At 29.2% G+C, this 19,720-nt stretch overlaps 2 protein-coding genes across 5 annotated transcripts; one reads left to right on the top strand and one right to left on the bottom strand.

Moving 5' to 3' along the window:
* Positions 1–978: 978 nt before the first annotated feature.
* Positions 979–4,355, bottom strand: LOC119678600 (zinc finger protein 483-like). Its single transcript, XM_038090524.1, has 3 exons — positions 3,102–4,355; positions 1,881–2,020; positions 979–1,823 (listed from the first exon to the last, which is right to left on the bottom strand). The coding sequence occupies exons 1-3, from the start codon at positions 4,240–4,242 to the stop codon at positions 1,092–1,094; spliced, it is 2,013 nt and encodes a 670-aa protein (XP_037946452.1). The 5' UTR covers positions 4,243–4,355; the 3' UTR covers positions 979–1,091.
* Positions 2,354–18,146, top strand: LOC119678601 (methylthioribose-1-phosphate isomerase). Of its 4 annotated transcripts, none has more exons than XM_038090528.1 (7): positions 2,354–2,662; positions 9,017–9,169; positions 16,854–17,089; positions 17,162–17,370; positions 17,442–17,605; positions 17,684–17,885; positions 17,952–18,146. In XM_038090528.1, the coding sequence occupies exons 2-7, from the start codon at positions 9,038–9,040 to the stop codon at positions 18,068–18,070; spliced, it is 1,062 nt and encodes a 353-aa protein (XP_037946456.1). In that variant the 5' UTR covers positions 2,354–2,662; positions 9,017–9,037; the 3' UTR covers positions 18,071–18,146. The 4 variants fall into 4 exon arrangements, with proteins under 4 accessions (XP_037946456.1, XP_037946455.1, XP_037946457.1 ...); XM_038090527.1 differs by lacking the exon at positions 2,354–2,662 and adding an exon at positions 4,540–4,635; XM_038090529.1 differs by lacking the exon at positions 2,354–2,662 and adding an exon at positions 8,436–8,857 and having other exon boundaries at positions 17,684–17,861.
* The last annotated feature ends 1,574 nt before the right edge of the window (positions 18,147–19,720 follow it).

The raw sequence follows: 19,720 nt of genomic DNA, 5'->3' as shown, positions 1-19,720 counted from the left end.
AATTGAAATATTCACTTATATGAAGATATGCTTTATAAGACTCTTATGATATTTTTGCATTTCCATTAATATATTCGAATAGAAGTGAAAAAGAAAAATATACCTTAATTCATACATAAAATACAGTAATTAATGTTTTAATTAAACATAAATTTATTTAAAATAAGACTACATATTTACAAGTAATGAGATATGATTGACTAAATGTAGAGTGAGAAAAACGATTGTTTGTGATAAAAGAAAGATTATGGTGCGGGTGGGATAATAATTGAAACTAGCCACACTTGAGCGTTTAGGAAGAATCTAACCGCTTTATTTGGTACGAGCCAAAGATTAATACGGCTTCAATTAATTTTTATTATATTACTTCAAATGTGTGATTACATGTGAAATAGAGCTGGATGTGACGCACATATCGAAAAGTGACATATTTCTGCGTAGGGACTGTTTAGCACGTGGCTAAACTATGACCTAGTTAGACTAGGAGACATTACTATATGAGAAAGCGTATTTGATGCAATTATTAATAATTCACACATAACATTAGTAGTTTGGATAATGGGGAAAGATGCAAAATAAGACTTTAGATGGATCAGAATGGAAAAATTTTGTTTCCAATGTCTTGTTTTTATCAAGATATCTTCTAACTAAAGAAAGAAATCAAAAATTTAACATTGAAAAAAATCACGATAGGGAGCACGTCGGCTTAGATATAAATTATAATTTTAACTTAAGACTTACTTAAAATAATATAATCGAATTAACATATTCGTATATATTTATATAATAGTAATGCTCTAAATGTTAGTAATGGTCTTGACTACTTATTATACGCATAAAACAAAAAAAAAAAAATTAAAACATGTCAGATGCTCAAGTTCTCTTCTAGAGATTGAACGAATGTCAGTTTTGCAGATGATGATGTGATGTGAATTAGAATGCCGATGTTTTATTATTTAAATAAGAAACTAACAATGTACTGTGTTATTTTATTTTTATTTACATAATTATAATTCAGATTTCAGAGAAACGTGTTAATTTCGTAATATACATATTTATAAGTTATTTATAATTATTAACGATTATTAATTTCAGTCCAAGATATCATCATTGCAATTAATTTGCACTTCTATTGATTCTGTCTCTTCTTTCAAGGGTTTCGGCTCTCCATGTACAGTTTGAACGTGTCGTTTAACAGAAGAATGATCCGAGAATTTACGATCACATTGTGTACATTGAAAAATGAGTCCGGAATGAGTGCCCAAATGCCGACTTAGTCCGGAGGCATAGTTAAAACGTTTTGGACACAAATGACAATTGTAGTATTGGATATGAGGCACTGCTGAATGAACTTTTTTAATATGTTGAGTTAAACAAATTTTTTGTATGAACGATCGATCGCATTGTGTGCATTGATGCTTTCGCTCACCGGAATGCACATACATATGACGTGTCAAAACTTCACGTTGTACAAAAGATTTTCCACATATCTCACACTTATGTGGACGATCACCGGTATGAATGCGAAAATGTCGGGTCAAAACACTTTTGCATGAGAAAATAACATGACAAACACTGCATTTGTATGAAACGCCCTTTTCTAGAATTTTACTATGCGTTTTCATATGAATATTTAATCCGTATTCAGTAGAAAATGCCATTGGGCAGGATTTACATTTAAATGTTTTTGGTATATCTGGAGAACCGTTATGCTCAAAAGTCTTTAGAATAATTGCCGAAGTTGTGGTTTTCGTTTCTTTAATTTCAACTTTTTGAACAGAATTGACTAATGTAGCCTTTTTGTAAGTTTTATTTGATTTATTCTGAAAAAATATTTTAATTAAAGAAATTTTTAACGGGTTTTTGTTTTTTTGATATACCTTGATATCTGGAATATTATCTACGTTTTGGAATTCAATAATATCATCCATTTTAAAAATTTTGTAAACTCCCACCTTATCATCGTCTTCATTGATATCATCATCCTCAGAGCATAACAACGGAATATTTTCATTTTCAGCTATAATAAAATAAAGTAAAGTTAAATAATTCATATTTTTAATCATTTAAATATAACCAATTATAATAGTTTTGTGACCGTTTGGAGTATTGATCCATTCTTCACCAGTCATTACTTGTTTATTGACTAACGTAATCACGCCAGTTTCTATTATTAAATATTAAAGGAAAATATTTGAAAAAAGAAACTAAATAACACAATAGCTTTACCCATATCAATATTATAAGTATCAATATTCATGATTAACGGACCTTTAAGGATTTATAGAACTTTTCAAGACAATTATGTATTTTAAACAAAATTTATGACAGTACACAAATATTTATAAAATTTAAAACACAGTTCAAATGAAAACTTGACAGCTAATTATACGCGTACTATCTCAATTAACGCATTGTGACCAGTTTTTTGCTAATTGTATGGCAATTAGTTGCATTTCTATAGCAAGATTTTTAGGAATAATTTAGTTAAAAAGCAAAACTATTCACTAATAGTATGTGTTGATAAAAACAAATAAATTAAATGTAACCTATTTTAAATATTTAGATTATAATACTCAATATTTGTTGATATGAAAAGCAGAAATACAAAGGAGTGAAATGAAGTACATGACGCGAATTAGAAAAGGTTAATCTGTTGTAGGTAAGTATTTGGAAGAGTGAGCATGATCAAAATGAAAGATTCTTTCCAATTTTGTTAAAAGAGTGCAGACAAATTAATTTGTTATCAAATTTGTATGTGACGAATGACAATTACTGTTTATCTCATTGTTTCAAAAATATTTTAATGACTTGGTATACTTATACTAATTACAAACTATGGAACAGGTCTAAAAATATATATTATATATATATTATATTATATATTTAATATATTATATATGTAATATATTATATAAATATTATATTATATATATATATATTATATTATATATATTTTATATTATATATATATATTATATTATATATATATGTATATATTATATTATATATATATATATATATATATATATATATATATATTATGTTATTATATTTGCTACATTACATAAAACATATACTACTATAAGTGAATTACTTACTTTCGTCATAAGAATTTTCTTCAATGATATTGTCAGTATTTACTTCCTCGAAATTCTCAGTTTCTAAATTATTTTCCAACATTTTTTCATTATCTCCCAACATTTCTTCGTCGTTGCTATCATGAGGTTCATATATAAAAAAATTCGACTCGGAATCATCGTCATCTGACATTTTGTCATCATTCTCTGTTATAATCAAAAAAGGCGTTGCTTTATCATCGCTTGAATGTGATTCCTCCACTTTAAACTTTTCCAATATTTTCATTTTATTGTTTGACTTTGCTGCATTTTGTTCAATAAATGAACGCTTGGGAAGTCGTGCCTTCACCATAGTTTTTTCCGAAATATCATTTGCCTCTTTAGCATTTCTCTTTGGATTAAGTCTTTTATAAGGTACAAAATCAGTGTTTGTATTTGGTTCATTGTCTTTGCCCAAGCGTTTATTACTAATAAATACTTCTAATTCACCCAGCAGTTCCTTACGTTCTTGTTCTCTACATTCTTGTTGAATTTCGTTTTTAACCAACGCTTTACACTCCGGTAATAGAGTTTTACGTAATTCCTTCTCTACCTCCTTGCGCAAGTCATATCTAAGTTGATCAAGAACTTCATCAATTATTTCCCGCTTAACTTCACCCTTTACCTCGTCTCGCAATTCCGATTTGCATGTTTCATATATTTCTTTTTTATATTGCGATAATTTCTTCACAACATCTTTTTCCACTAAATTTGCCCTTCTCTCGTCTTCAGCTTTTAATTTTAAATGATCAATTTGTTTTATAAAATTTAATGAATCTTCAAATTCAATTTCGTCCTCGTCATCATCGTCGGTTTTTATGAAGCACTGGCTGATCCTACCCGAATTAATTAAGCGCAGATGTTTTCGCAGCTTGGAGTCCGTTGCTTGCGAACGTTTTCGTAGTAAATAGGATTTCTCCAATTGATAACGGCATTCAGCACAGATGTATTTTGGTAAATCATCATTTCTTTGGACTTCCAAAGAAGTGCAAGCCATAATACGCATTGGAATTGACATATTTGTTGTGGCATCATTGGTTGGATGTATGCTGTAAATGGCTCCGTTCACCTTCAAGCATAATCTACACAACTTCTCTAAATTAGGATAAGTATTTTCTAACATCTTGTATGTTAGGATTTTAATACACTTTAGTCGTTATTATACTTTAGTTCAGAATGGAAATTCTTTTTTATTAAACAACAAGCGTGAAACACAAACGCAAAATAAGCCGTAAAACTGTTTGTGTGCCATTCACAGTCTTGACATTTGCGCGAGTTATATTCAATTTATTGCATTTTGTTTTGCTTCGTTGCTTCGCATTTATTGTGAATTGTTATTAAAATTTATTTCATTTGTAGATAATTGCAAAAGCCGACTACAAAGTGAAAATAATAAAAATCTGTAGAAAGTGATAAGAATTTTCATTGAAGTTTTTTAGTTATAGAAACTATAGAAGTTTGCATAATTATTTTTAATATTTTTTTAATAAAATTGTAATTATAAACTCTTAATAGTGTAAGTATAAAAGAATAATTATTAAATTATTAGTTGAAGTTTTACATAAAAAGTTTTGTGTTAAATTTTGAAAATATTGCAACCACTAGTTGCACATGGTAATTCTTCATAATGTAATAAATAAAATTTGTGCATATTGATAGGAAATATATAACAGACACATTAACCTTAATTTTTTATATAAATTGGCGTACCAATGACGAAATACAACTGAAGTAGCACCAAATTTATGTTCACCAGATGTGCATATAGAGCAGCTCCGCAAATATTTCATAAAGTCATTGAACCAAAAACAAAAGAATTAAAAAATTCACACTATTATGACGAATGCGAAGAGATATTGATACCGAAAATATAATTGTAGTTTGGTAATTCAATATATCAATATAAAATAAACGGAATTCAGTTTTGCATAATTCATATGGAGTTGTTTTTGTAAAATTTGGACGCAGTATTTTTTTCTCATTTCGATAAAAAACCGATTTACACTGCTGTTATCTAAAGAGACGTGTTGATAGATTCATTGACAGACACAAATAAAAAAAAAAACATTTGTTCAAATTTAGTTATAATAAATAATTTAATTATTTAATTAATGTTCTTTCTTTAGTATTTGCGACTAAACCCAAATTTTGAAATGTGTTCTGTTTTATCTTCCGACACAATTTTGGAATACGTTAAACTCAGTGGCGTAACTACATTTATTAGGCCCATAAGCGAATTATAATTAAGGAGCTCCTCCTAATATCTTTTTATACCCTTTACACGAAAAAGTGTAAAAAAGGTATATTAGGCTTGTGAAGATTTTCGTATCGTCTGTTTGAAGTCTGTGTATCACAATTAGCAAAGGCATCATTTAAATCGTTTACTCCTTCAGTTTTGTTTTCATTTATTTTAAGAAAATTGTCTAGTTTTGGTAATTTCTTTAATGTTAATAATGAATGCATAAATTTATAATGGGGTCCCCTAAGTTCGGGGGCCCGAAAGCGTTGCTTCCATTCGCTTCCCTGTAGTTACGCCACTGGTTAAACTCGTTGTTATTAGTAATCAACAACCTTCTGGGTCAGATTAAGTCCACACACAAGCGATAACAAAAACACGGATTTAAGCTGGTGTCACTTGGTGTCATGATTACGTGGTATATATAAAAATTTCTAGAGTATAATGTACCTTTTCAATGCATAAAATAAATAGAAAAATTAAGTATTATTTAAGTACTGAGAAGTTTCTAATTAACAGAAAATAATAGTATAGGTTAGGTTTGGTTATGTTGGAGTGTCAGTCTTCAAAGCGGTCTTAAGTACAAATAATGGCGCTTTGTACTAGCACAGATGTACTAGATATCTGAAGAATCACTTTAAAGGTAGAAATCCTAAATATCTAGTGCACCAACAACACTCCTTTGAGAAGGTGCGATTCCCCTATTATATTGAAAGGGAACCAACCTGACAAGTCTTGTGGTATATGTTGTTTTTAACGTATGTATAATACAAACGAGTAGTTTTGTAGTTTTGATTTCTTCAGAAATAGTTACCTTCAACCGCTATTTAAGAAGAAAAACCTCAATACTAAAAACAGGAAGCTGTTAAATAAACAAATAATTTAACCGTCACATCTATATGGATGTGTAGCGTTCAGCTAGGCCTTAAATACTACTATTCGTCAGCTACAAATTCCACAAAGCCAGGGCTCTGAGAAAACTTTTCAATGCACCATGGTACATTAGGACGAATGACATCCTCTGGGACCCACAATATTGATCCGATCAAAAATATATAAAGGATAGAGCACTGAAATTATTTACAAACACTGACAGGCTTACTAGCACCGCGTTATCGAATCTCAGAATGGTTACAGGCTTCTCGGGGAGGCATATAGATCTGAGGTCAATTATTGTTTAGTCTGATGAACTGATAAAAAATAATCCAGTCAAAGCGTAGAGAGAGGTTATGCAGAAATCTCGCAGTTAATAGAGTGTAAAAGTTTTCAAGTGCACTGACTCAACTAGCCTCAAAATAATAATAATTGATATCTGCAGAGTGTCGATATTTTCATGTTATTCAAATTTTTCTATAAAATTTAAGCGAGAAAAATTTTTTTGGATATTCATTGTGCACAAAACTATTAAAACCTAGAAATTAAGTACCTACATCTAAGAACAACAAAACTTAATAAATGAGTATAGGTGAGATATAGGTGAAAGAAGTTATTTGAGAATGATTAAAACTAGTCTAGATCTAGGTGAAGGAACTCTGGTTCCTTTTTTAATTTTATTGTAATATTTTATTTTTTTTCTAATTTTCTAATTACAATTATTCATACTAGATATAATTGTTGACACTGATTGTATCATAACTTAAATATACTTGATATTTCCACTTCAACTGCTAAGTACTTTTTACAATGATATCAATATTTTAAGACCACTCCAAAAAACAGAGTTAGTCTTCCCTAAATCACATTGTATGAGCAAAATATAAAAATTGTTGAAATTAATTTATTTTTCATTTTTTAAAAAATTATTCTTAATAATTTTTACAATAAACGTAGCATATTTTTTTCTACTATTATAATATTTTTACTTATCTATTTTGATTTCAATTCACGAAAAATAAATGCTTATTCTGCTATCGTTCTACCCAACCTTGTCTTCTAAGCATTATCAAGGGATTTTGAGTGATTAGCCTTATAATGGTACCAATTAAATAAAAAGCAATTACAATAAGCAAAATCAACAACACGAAAATATTCATTATTAACTAAATACAAAATATTTATTTATTTAACTCTTAGCTACACATTTGCTCTTTAATTGCTTCTAAGAAATTTTAAGAGGCATTCGCACCAACTGTTGCCTGATTAAGTACTTCATTGTTACTCTACACTCGGTCGTTATGGCTTTACAGAGATTTAATATATGTGTTATATATATATGATTTACTAATAAAATAATATTATTACTAATAAAATTAGTTACTTCATATTTCATATATATTCTTAAATATATATCCAATTTATGAAAAATTGTGATTATGATTATGATTCTTATCGTGTTCTCATATCGGCGTATGTCATTGTTACCGCTGATCTCAAAAATAGTTGAGAATAAACTTCATAATTAAAGCCTATAATAATATAAGAATCGAAGTAGATTCTGCGAGTGAAATAGTACTTCGACCATAACATGCCTTTTGTGACGTGAGCAACAACGAAAGGAATTCAGAGTTCATATATCAATATTCATAAATCAGGGTTTTTCATGTGCCAGCATATGCGATTCTCACTTCGATTTGAATTTATATTTAAAAAGATTTGACTCTCTGCCTCCAACTAGTATTTACCCTTTGAACTGTTATCGTACTAGGAATCTGCTTCTAATCATTCCATTTTGGGCACAATAGTCAACTGACTAAGTGCCTTGGTTTCATCCTATTCTACAATCGAGAAACTGTCTCTCTTATAGGATATATAGTTATAGGATTAGCAGTATAAAATTAGATATCACAGTATATAACTTTGAATACTTTCCTTTTAACATTGAAAAAAAAGACGGATCCGAAGTGGAACAGATATACACTTTATTTAACACGAATATTTATTATATTATATAAACTTATCTTTGATTTTTTCAAAAGTGTAGAGCATATAAAGTTTCTAGCTGACCTCATTTGTCTATTTCATACATAATTTCCTATAGCACAAACCTGTGAATGGGACTTTGATTTCACTTCAATAAATAAGAACTCTTGGCACACAATTCTCTGTATCGCTGGCTATGATTTTGTTCGTTTGATAGTTTTTCGTTATCTCAGTTGCATATCAGACATTCGCCGTGCTGAACGTCGGGAAGTTAATTATTTAGAATATTTTTATTTTTTTTTAATTTAAGAAAAATACAATAATTTGCAATTAATTTTTGTTTGTTGTCGATTGAATTCTTGTGTTATGTGTCGTGTTCACAATCATATAATCAATTAGAGTCCTCAGCAAAGGTGGCACTATTAATTAAAATCCAATGAAATTTAATTTTATTTAAATAAATAAATTTTCCAATTTAAAAATTTTTGTTCTTGATCATTGTATAAAGTGTTTGTATCGAGTATTACGGGCATTCAAAAGAAGCTCACGCGTATCCGCCCCGATCCACCTCAAAATCTGTCGAACGTCAATAAATTCGTTTCTTTGCGGTTCAATTTTTGGCACAAACGCCAACGTCACAAAGGTAAAAACATCGAAAAATTTACGGTTTCACTTTTATTTTAAAAATAATAAAAGAAAAAAAAATTATTTTATCTAAAAGATCATAAAACCCTAATTTACTCTATTCCAAAGTGTTCAATATATAAATCTATACATCTAAATAAAATTTATGTGTTTACAGTGTTTTAAATAAATAAAAGACATGAGTTTAGAATCAATTAAATATGCACCAGGAAGATTGGAGATACTGGATCAGTTGCTGTTGCCGGTACAGTCAAAATACCTAGAAGTGAAAGGAGTTGAAGATGGCTGGAAGGTTATCAATAAAATGCAGGTGAGTTTGTATTTTAGGAATAAAAAAATAGTTTATTAAAAATAATTTATAGTAAGAACCATTGAGGATACTTATATAGTAGAATAAAAATTTTACAGCAACTAGACGAAATAGGAAAAAAAATTAAAAATATAAAAAAGGTAGACTTAGTAGAATAATATTGTTTTATATTGAGTTCTAGTTCCACTAGTCCCAGCGAAGGCTATGCAATTCGTTTTGCTTGAAAATGTTGAATCTTCAACGAAAATTGAAGAGTACGGTACTTAGTATATGATACGATAGGAATGGTGAGCATAATGAGATGCAATGAGTTATTGTTATGTTAAGTCAGATCTTAGCGGTTTTAGAAAACTTAGTTTAATTGTGACAGTAGAGTTAATAAATGTGAGATATGTTGGGTTGGTGGTTCTTATCAACACTAGATAAGTTAACGTGTTTTTAAACCAGACCTTACTGGTATTTAAACCCAGATTCTGTGTGCTGTAGTTTTTAATGTTAGAGAACAACTAATAAAATGCTATTTAGCTCTTTCAGTTTCTTTTGCTAACTGAGATTCTAAGTCAACAAAATTTGCTTATATTTTTAGTACTTAAGAGATAAACCATTCCGTAACAATATTGTATTTAAAATAACTTAATCTATTTTATTTAATGACTTGTAGTTTTATATATCCAATTTCGTATTAAGATACTGGGCATGCCATAAAAATTATTTAATAATTAAAATATTACTTACAGCTCTTAAACACCTGTGCTAGAGTAATAAACAGAGCGATAAGCGATTTTAGAATAACGGCGCGTAACTTTAATCAGTCTTTTCAATCTTATTATATATTTAATATACAATATATAATATATAATATATTGTTCAAGATTATTTAATCTATAGAAAATTGTCATTATGTTACGATTTATAACCATAATTCTGAGTTAATATATCATTAAACAATATGTATAGAATGTGTAACGAAAAAAATTTTTAATACTGATTACTTACGGGGTGTCAAAGAAAAGTCTATCCGAAAAAAAAAAAACAATCAATTTTTAAAAATTGTTTATCTAAATATTTAAATACTCCACTAAATAATGGAAATTGATAATAATTTTTCAATGAAAATGTACAAATTTTTTTTATTATTATTTAACACGCTTTGGGGTCTGATTATGTTGTGTTGTCTACATTACTACTATATTATATATATATTATATTTATAATTATTATAATAAAAATAGAACGAATTGTTATCAATTCATTATAGTACTTACAGTTCTTTTTTCTGTTAAAGACATGAGTCTGAGTTGTGCGAATTTGTCACCTCAAACTTTGATTACTAAAGTACATTTAACGCGTTATAATCATATCACACTTCATGCCACTACCCTTGCGAACCGGTTATACCATTATATTGAAAATGTATAGTTGGTTGAAATAGATATGTGTTATCGGAAGGTAGACCCGAACGTTGATGAAACGCTAGCTATACTTAGAGGGAGTAAAATTTGTTGGTTGGTGGGTTGCAGTGGCAGGCCATTAAATAACTTCCATGTACCTCAATAAATGATTTTTCGCCGTTTTGCTATCACATTCTTTGCAAGAACCCTAGTACAAAAAAGTGAAGACTAAATCCATCCCGCTGAATTCAGATAATTTAATAGATCTTTCGTCTTCACCGATGAATAGTCTGATAAACTGTCAAAGAAGTATCTTCCTAAGAACCTATATCTTCTGGACGGCAAAGCCGGTCACTCACAGAGAATATGTATTATGGTTTCTTTTTCCTGTAGGTTTCCACAACTTCTGCAGTGAGGATTTCGAGGAATGCGCAGTTTATCTGCATGCTAAAATTTGTTAAAGAACTTTTTTCTCACACACTGATGATGTGATTTTAAAAAACAGAAGTTTAGGATGTTCGTCACTGATCTACAAATACTAAAGACTTAATTAATGAACTAGTCACAGGCTACAAAATAATAGATGTCTATTCACAGACTTTAAGCAATTATCAAAAATTAGAAAAATATTAAACAATTCAGATGAAATACGTTATCGTAATTTAGATGTCTTGCAATAGAAAGCACGGAATTTCTGTTAATCTAATAAAGATCTAATAAAATCAAATTTTTATTTCACGTAAAATCAAGAATAATTTTATATTTTTTCTTGAATTGTTCTAAAAGATATAAAAAAAAATTTATTTGTTTTACAATTTTCGATTATCTCATCTGTCTTAGCTTTAAGATATTTATTACTGCACCTGTTAAAAAAGTCGTCAGATATATCTTTTGTTGTTGAAAAATTGAAATGATCTTAAATGCTTTAAATGATACGATTTTCATTAGAATATGCTTAACATTGGACATTAATTGATAGATTTGAATACTTTCTATGAAGACAAAATTCAATGAAGAGATTCCTAATTTGTCAACAAATGTGTACAAATTTGTTTGATTTAATGGAGCACTAAATATTAATATTGTTTAATGGAATAGGAATTTAATACTATATATTGGTAGACGACTTCTAGTTTTTTAATAGAATAGCATGATTTTTGTATGTTCATAACAAAACCCAATAAAAAAATTCTTAAAAAGGTTTCAGGTCATTGTGTGTAACAGAGTTGAAAAATAAGATAGATTTTTTTCTTTAATTGGAGACTGATGTATTTAAACTATGTTAACACAAGGATACTCTATGAATCAAGTTTAACTAAAAATATTACTCAGTTCTCATTAAAGTATTTTGTAGTTTCAATATATGATATGTCTGTCTTTCAGCTGATATCACTAAATATGTTCACATATCTATATAAAAATATTATCTTTTAAATTTAAGCACAATCAAAATATATTAAAATAGTCTATTATAAATAGTCTAAAATATCTATCGTCCTCTGGCCTCCTTTGATAGATACGTAAAAGCTAGGAAATCTATATCGTAGTTATTGTAAAACCACTTTACTTTCTTAAAGTATTAGAAAGCAGATATCGCATATTTTCCCTCTATCACGTGAACGCTTCTCAGCGAAACAAAAGAATTTTTGGGGTGAATATATTCTAAAGCACCGTTTTTTTCCCTGTGTGTACCTTATTTGATCGACACTGAAAAAGCTTGGTAATCCACATCACTTTTATTGTAAAATCCTTTTTTTTTGTTTAAAGTATGACAGTACGGATACCTGTAAATTTTCTATTTATCGCTTGAAATCTTCTAAGCGGAGTTTAAGAACTAAATAATTTATTTGCTCTAATATTTATGTATTTATTGTTTTAATTGTTTTGATTGTTTTAATAGAAAGATGCCTTAAAATGTTTGCAGTTTCTCAAGGGTGATAAAAATCATACAATCATATAGTAAAGACGGTTTGATGACTTCGTTATAGATAAATATTCTATTCTTTTAGCTTTTTGATTTTGAAAAGGATTTAAAACTGATTCAGATTGCTTTCTTTGTTTTGATGTGGTATTTCGAAATCAACTTTTTAACAAAAGTCAGGCTCTGGTGTATCATTAGTATTATTTCACTAAATTTGAAATTGTTGACTCTTAACATCCGCTAAGGTTTCCGCTAAGGATTACGAGTTATAAAAATTGACTAGATTATTAATATGTACCTGCAGAGTGGTAGAAATTTTACTAAACCTGCGGGAGTTTAGCTTCAATTAACCTTGTGTGTACCAAAATAGACTTATCACTCGAAAATTGACAATTTCAATTTAATTCTCTACAATAGGTGCGGTAGAAAGTGATTCCTGTCGTCTCTGTCATGAGGATAAGGAAACATCAGAACATATTCTATGCAACTGCCCAGCGGCGGCAAGACGTAGACTCGACTTCCTTGGAAGCGGGATCTTAGGTTAGGTTGTACCGGCGATCCCAGGGGATTCCACTTAGGCCTATTGGGCAATTGTGATAAGCGGGATTTTAGTGCCAAATTAAATAGGTAAAATTATGGTAAACCCACAGCAATTACGAGATTTACATTAAGACTGAAAAGTTTTCGGAAATTCTCATTTAAAATTCGCGCGCTGTATATTTTTCGATATTTTAAGTTTATGTAGTTTGGCAGCACTGTCCTTAATTACTATGCCAAAAATTAGCGCGATCTGTCAGACAGTTCGTTTACGGCAGCTGTTGAAACCAGTTCACCTCAGTAGTGCGTTGCGAAATGTCTTCGACGGTCGTACGACCGTACTGAAAGGCTTTGTACCACTCATAAACTTGAGTTTTCGATAAAACTGATTCCCCATAAGCCTTTTGTAGCATTCGCAACGATTCTGCACACGAAATTTCGTTCGAAACACAAAATTTGATGCAAACTCTTTGTTCAATATTTTTTTCCATTGTTTTTTTCGCAACGCACTACTGAGGGGAACTGGTTTCAACAGCTGCCGTAAACGAACTGTCTGACAGATCGCGCTCATTTTTGGCATAGTAATTAAGGACAGTGCTGCCAAACTACATAAACTTAAAATATCGAAAAATATACAGCGCGCGAATTTTAAATGAGAATTTCCGAAAACTTTTCGGTCTTAATGTATAAATAGTCTAGAATTGTTTTAGTTGGGGTTTTAGGCGCACAATAGATCTTTTAGATTGGAGTGCATTCATTGCTTATTATTTAATAATAAATAATTAAAATACTCTACATATTATGCTTTCATAGACATGACCATCTGCCTTGTTGATCATCATATGTCTATCTGCGTTGTTGACGTTTATTGTGGACTGTATTCTATTCTATTTATGATCAGTTATCTCTTTTATAACTGTAACTTTTGCATAAAATAATATATTTTTTTGTCTAAATATATTCCAAAGTCAATATTTATAATTTATTTTAGATTAATATTTAAAGGCTGTCTATCGTGAGTTGATTGTTTATTTTTTTTACTTATATGTCAATAATTTTCAACTATTTAATAGACAACTGATGCAATGCCTCCATACAATATCGAAAGTAATTAGGTAGCATAAAGCAACTTACATTAATATCAAATAATATTAAATGTTGTATATGCCACAAACAATTAAGTTTAATAAAAATAAATTTTAAAACAATATAAATAAATAAATAAATTCCTCTGCGATGTTTTTACAATTCTTGATTGGTGCCGTCGTTTTGCTATTGTTCATCTAAAAATAATTTTAAATGAAATAATAAAATTGTGCCATGAATCAATTATAATTAAAAAGCTTATTTACTTTACTTATTGTTAATTTTCGCACTATTAATTGTTTTATTTAAACAATTTGTTTATTTCATTTGTTCTTCTTTTTTTTATAAAATTTATTTTTTATTTTTTCATTCATTTTTTCTGTTTATTTATTTATTTCTTGTTTTTTCTGACTCTTTAGAGCCATAAAAGTATTTTTAACTGTCAGCTAAAAATAAAACCATTAATCAAATGTGTGAATATTTGCAGATTTTTCTTGTTATATTTTTAGGGATTTATTTATTTATTTATATTTTTTAATTTTAACAAATTAATATCGACGTCGAAACCGACAATCATTATTAAAAATACTGTCAGCAACAGAAAAGAACTTATTTTAAACATTCCCAGACAATTTAAAGACCTAATATCTGAAAGAGCAATTATTTTTAGAAGATCAGCAATTAATATTAATTCTGAGAGAAAATTCGCATAGAAAAAACTAACATTTCTTCTATTGAACTTAAAATATTGGTAAATTTTTAAATAATTGAACTCATCTACATCTGCTATTTTGGTATATAGAGTCATGTGTTTGTAGGGAGAAAAAACCCTAACAACAAAATATAGTTAACTAAAGATAAGTTTATACACTTTTTATAAGAGAATATGACGTTGTTTCTTATTTAGTTCTTAATATGACAAGAATTGGTTAGATGGTTCTCTAACCACTTAAATATGGCTTTTAGAGATTGCCTTTCGATCAATCTTTTACTTAGCCTGTCTCTACTACGCGCTTTGCAAGTGTAAATGTGGTTGCTTGATTATGGTGTATTGTTTGAATATGCCCTCGCCATGATGTATCTATATCCAAGTTCGGCCAGAACAAGCCTTAAGTTTTTGGGAGTCCCCTTCAGATTCTTGCCTTTATAAATGGCTCTCGTACACACTATTACAAGGTTTTGTGGATTCAAAACGGCTTTTTTAGCTAATTGAGAAGAACTCGTTCCTCCCTCTACCACAACCAACTCTGCTCTCGCCATCATAAGCACTGGGATTTAACGTACTTTATCATTATCTCTATATATATGATCGAACTTCTGATGCATTTGCTGTAGATCAGACTAAGCCGTACATTTTTTCAAAGTGCTCTTCTTTCATCATATTTTTTTTCTGTCTTTTATGGAATATGCAAATGATTGTACCAAATACAGTGAGACTTGTTATTAAATAAGGCTATGTCAAATATTTCACAAAGTACTCGACTTCAAGTACCGTTCATTGATCACGTAAAAGTCATCACTCTCGAAGTATTAAATGATAAGTAGATTATATTTATAAAAAAGTTGCAGATGTTAACTTTTCTATCTTACCATTTAACTTTTTCATCATCTCATATAATAGATTAATTAAAGCTTTCAATATTCAAAGTGCTAAGTCTGATCTTATATTACTGTTTTATATTTGAAGGGCATCTTTCACAACAATGCCAAGATATAGTTTTAATCCGCTGCCACCTTATAGTTCATATTCAGTGCCTTTATGTTGAATTTGATGTTTCAGAAAATTTTACTTACATTAGAGGGACCTATTCCCTCTTATTCATTGCATTTGTCGATACTAATATTTATATCAAAAATATGATGTATAAAGTATTGCAATGAGCGAACCATTTACAGAGTCAGCTACCAACAAGGGCGTTCAGTTATATACGCTAATGCAGTATCAATTTGGAGACTGTGTCTTTATAATAATTAGATTTTCAACTGCAAGAACTTAAGATCGTTGAATATTTAATGAACATTAACTCGCCTAGTAAGATGTGCGTATAAACGTATTGTTTGTTAAGAAGAAAGTCCACTAGGGAAGCAACACCTGTTTTAGGATATATCGCGTTGAAATTTTAATTTCATTATTCATTTTATACTAACCTCATCTATCAAAAGTAGAACCTTTTTTCATTGCCATTGGCATACTGCGTTAAATCCCATGCCTCGTTATATATATACAATATATATTTACGAGTATTTCTAATATAAAAAGGTTTTTTTTATTGCTATAGAGCAGAAAGTTGTGAAAGTAGCGTTCTCTCGAAACAATTATCATTTTTATATAAATTATGATACCGCAATGGGCTCAATTCTCAAGTGTGCCGATCTTGCCAGAAATCTAAGAAATCTAGCATTTTGTATTTTTCCCTTACCTGTAGCCTAATCTTCAAATATTTACTTGTAAATGTTAATCATGTGCTTTGTTTGCTCATCAAGTGAAGGTACGTCAAAGCCAACACAATCTGTCGTCAGTTCCTAAAACCAAAGATAATTATTTTTAAAAAGTATTCTCCCTAAGTATCATTTGCTTTACTAAACATGACAAGTTAAGTGCTCGAAATTATCTTGCAAACATGTAAAATCTGTAGATAAAAAGAAAATCCGCAGTTATCTTTCGCGTGCATTAGAATGTTGATAAAGAAAACAAATATCGCCAAATATCATCGTTATATATGTTTCTTGATGTTTCTTGATGTTTTAGGTGCGCGGTGCTCCAGCGATTGCAATTGTGGGTTGCCTTTCACTAGCTGTCGAAATCTTCGGAGAAAATTTTGAAACAAAAAAATCTTTGCGACAGGAAATCGAAGGCAAACTAAATTACTTAGTTTCAGCTCGTCCGACTGCAGTTAATATGAAGATTGCTGCCGATGAACTTATCGGTCTGGCAAATGAGTTGACCAAAGACGAAAATGTAACGACAGAAGCAATGAAGACGAGGTATATCGCATATTCTTTTCATATGTTATTTCGTTTTTATAATTATAATTTTATCGTTTTTATAATTCCAAGATTTCTGAAAGCCACTGAAGATATGCTACAAAAAGACATTGCTGATAATAAAGCCATTGGTACATATGGTGCAAAGGCTATACTTGAACGCTTCACCAAAGAAGCACCAGTGCGTGTGTTGACGCATTGCAATACTGGTTCATTAGCGACGGCGGGTTATGGTACCGCGCTAGGCGTGGTGCGAAAATTACATGAACTAAAACTATTAGGTGGGAATAAATTAGACGAGTGTATATTTGGAATCGATTTATTAATAATCAGCACATTTGTAAAATTACAGAGCATGTCTATTGCACTGAAACTCGTCCATATAATCAAGGTGCACGATTGACTGCCTACGAGCTGGTACACGAGAAATTGCCAGCTACATTAGTTTTGGATAGCATGGTGGCGGCACTCTTGCGAGCGAAACATATAGCAGCAGTTGTTGTTGGTGCGGATAGGGTAAGTGGACAACAGAATATGTTTAAATGTGTGATTTAATTAAATTTTCGTCATTTAAAATAATTCTTAATTATACAGGTTGCTGCTAATGGAGACACTGCCAATAAAATTGGTACCTATCAGATCGCTGTAGTCGCAAAACATCATGATGTACCCTTCTACGTTGCTGCACCGCTGACCTCCATCGATTTGCAAATTCCAAGTGGTGATCATATTATTATTGAAGAACGACCTGATCGCGAAATGACACATGTAGGTGAGCACAGAATCGCTGCACCAGGTAAATTCGTGCAACTAATCCGTTTCCATAGCTTAAAATTAATTAAATTTTAATTGTTTTATTTAGGCATCAATTGTTGGAATCCCGCCTTTGATGTTACACCTGCTTCATTGATAACTGGTATCATTACAGAAATAGGCGTATTAACACCACAGCATCTAAAAGAAGTAATAAGCGCTATGTGAAGAATTTATAAAATGTGTGAACTATATTTTGTTTCTGTAATTGCAAAATATATAAATAGTTAACGTGATATTACTATGCAGGTATAAATTTTGTTAAGGATATAAATGAAATTGTCATAAGATATATAAGTCTTATGTATTTTTATTCTCTTCCCCTTTTCACAGGCTGTAATTAAGTTGTTTGATAATAAGCAGAAATTGTATTTTTCAATGATCAATATGTAATTAAAATTTCTTAATAATGATTTTTTATTTGCTTTACATTTCTGTTGACATTTAATTTATTTTTAATTAACTTTAATTTATAAACTGCATATTATCATTTTTATGAGACAATAATAAATGATTTTAATACGTTATTCATATTCCAAAGTCTATACATAAAAAATTTTAATAATAATTTTTATTGCTAAAGTACAATACTCGTTTGGCTTGAGACCAAAACGGTACACATATATTAAATTAAACAATAAATAGCGTTAAATACTCCTTTGATTTTTTTGTACTTATATACAGTAAATTATTTAAATATATGTATACTTTTTAATATACATAAAACAATTAATGCAGAATTATTCATATACGCATGAATTTAAGGTATATATTTTATTTTTATTGTATGCACATTTTTTTTTTGTTAAAATTTTGTAATAAATTTAATTAAAACTGACAATGAATTTTTTTTATACCCATTAAGAAAAGGATGAGTTTTTATTATATACAACAATTAATGTATTAAAACAAAAATTAAATTATATTCATTTAAGAAATTTGTTTTTAATATACAAATTAAAATATAAAAAATTAATATACAAAATAAAGATTTTTATCGTTTATGATTAGACGAAAAATATGATTTCATATACGTTAAATATATAATTAAATATTATCATAACTATTTTCCTGTTTAGTATAACAATTTTTGATTAAGTGTAAAAGAAGAAATATATCATATATTTATTTATATTTATCCATTCATCTTACTCTAATAAGAGCTTCGTTGAATTCTGATATTGAGTTATATTGATATACTACCGCCCATCTATTTTTCACTTGTATTTTTCACCATTCACATTTTTCACAAGTGCTGAGTATGGTATGATGGATTAATTTTATAAGCAGGATATTATTTTTCAGTAATTATTTAGTTTTTGCTGTAGTAAAAATATTATTGTTGTAGTAAAAATAGAAAAATACTATATAAACACATAATAGAATTTTTTTTTGTGACTACTGTAATGCAAATGTCTATGTAATCCGGATTGAACCCAATTTTATATCTTCCATATAGTTCATTATAAAATTCAATCACCCCAAACCAATTTTTAAAATATATAATTATTAAATTCTCAAATTCCCTCTCTAACATCTTAAGAAATATTGGTGGGTTAACACTTTGGTTTATATGAATAGGGCGTAAATTATATTATATTTAGTATCTCTAGCAATCGATATAGCTAACATTGTCTATTAAAATATTGATTTCTTGTATATTTTAGAAAAAACCCAACCTCATAAAAATTAATCATATATTGAACTAATTTTAATATTTAAGATTGTTCAAAAATATCGTACATTATAATTTTAAAAATTAAGACATTGTAAGCCTAAGTGGATCTTGGAATTTCTTTAAAATCTAACTTAACCGAA

Source organism: Teleopsis dalmanni, chromosome 2 (assembly GCF_002237135.1).
Source record: "Teleopsis dalmanni isolate 2A chromosome 2, ASM223713v2, whole genome shotgun sequence".
Classification (NCBI taxonomy): domain Eukaryota; kingdom Metazoa; phylum Arthropoda; class Insecta; order Diptera; family Diopsidae; genus Teleopsis; species Teleopsis dalmanni.
This window is presented reverse-complemented; position numbering and strand designations above follow the sequence as displayed.

What these genes read in the sequence shown, in the direction of transcription:
- LOC119678600 (XM_038090524.1), bottom strand. Translation starts at nt 4,242, where the DNA reads ATGTTAGAAAATACTTATCCTAATTTAGAGAAGTTGTGTAGATTATGC. An exon ending in AGAAAATTCTTATGACGAAA is followed by an intron (nt 2,021 to 3,101) that starts GTAAGTAATTCA and finishes ATTTTATTATAG; the next exon opens with CTGAAAATGAAAATATTCCG. An exon ending in ATAATATTCCAGATATCAAG is followed by an intron (nt 1,824 to 1,880) that starts GTATATCAAAAA and finishes ATATTTTTTCAG; the next exon opens with AATAAATCAAATAAAACTTA.
- LOC119678601 (XM_038090528.1), top strand. Translation starts at nt 9,038, where the DNA reads ATGAGTTTAGAATCAATTAAATATGCACCAGGAAGATTGGAGATACTG. An exon ending in AGGTTATCAATAAAATGCAG is followed by an intron (nt 9,170 to 16,853) that starts GTGAGTTTGTAT and finishes TTGATGTTTTAG; the next exon opens with GTGCGCGGTGCTCCAGCGAT. An exon ending in ACAGAAGCAATGAAGACGAG is followed by an intron (nt 17,090 to 17,161) that starts GTATATCGCATA and finishes TATAATTCCAAG; the next exon opens with ATTTCTGAAAGCCACTGAAG.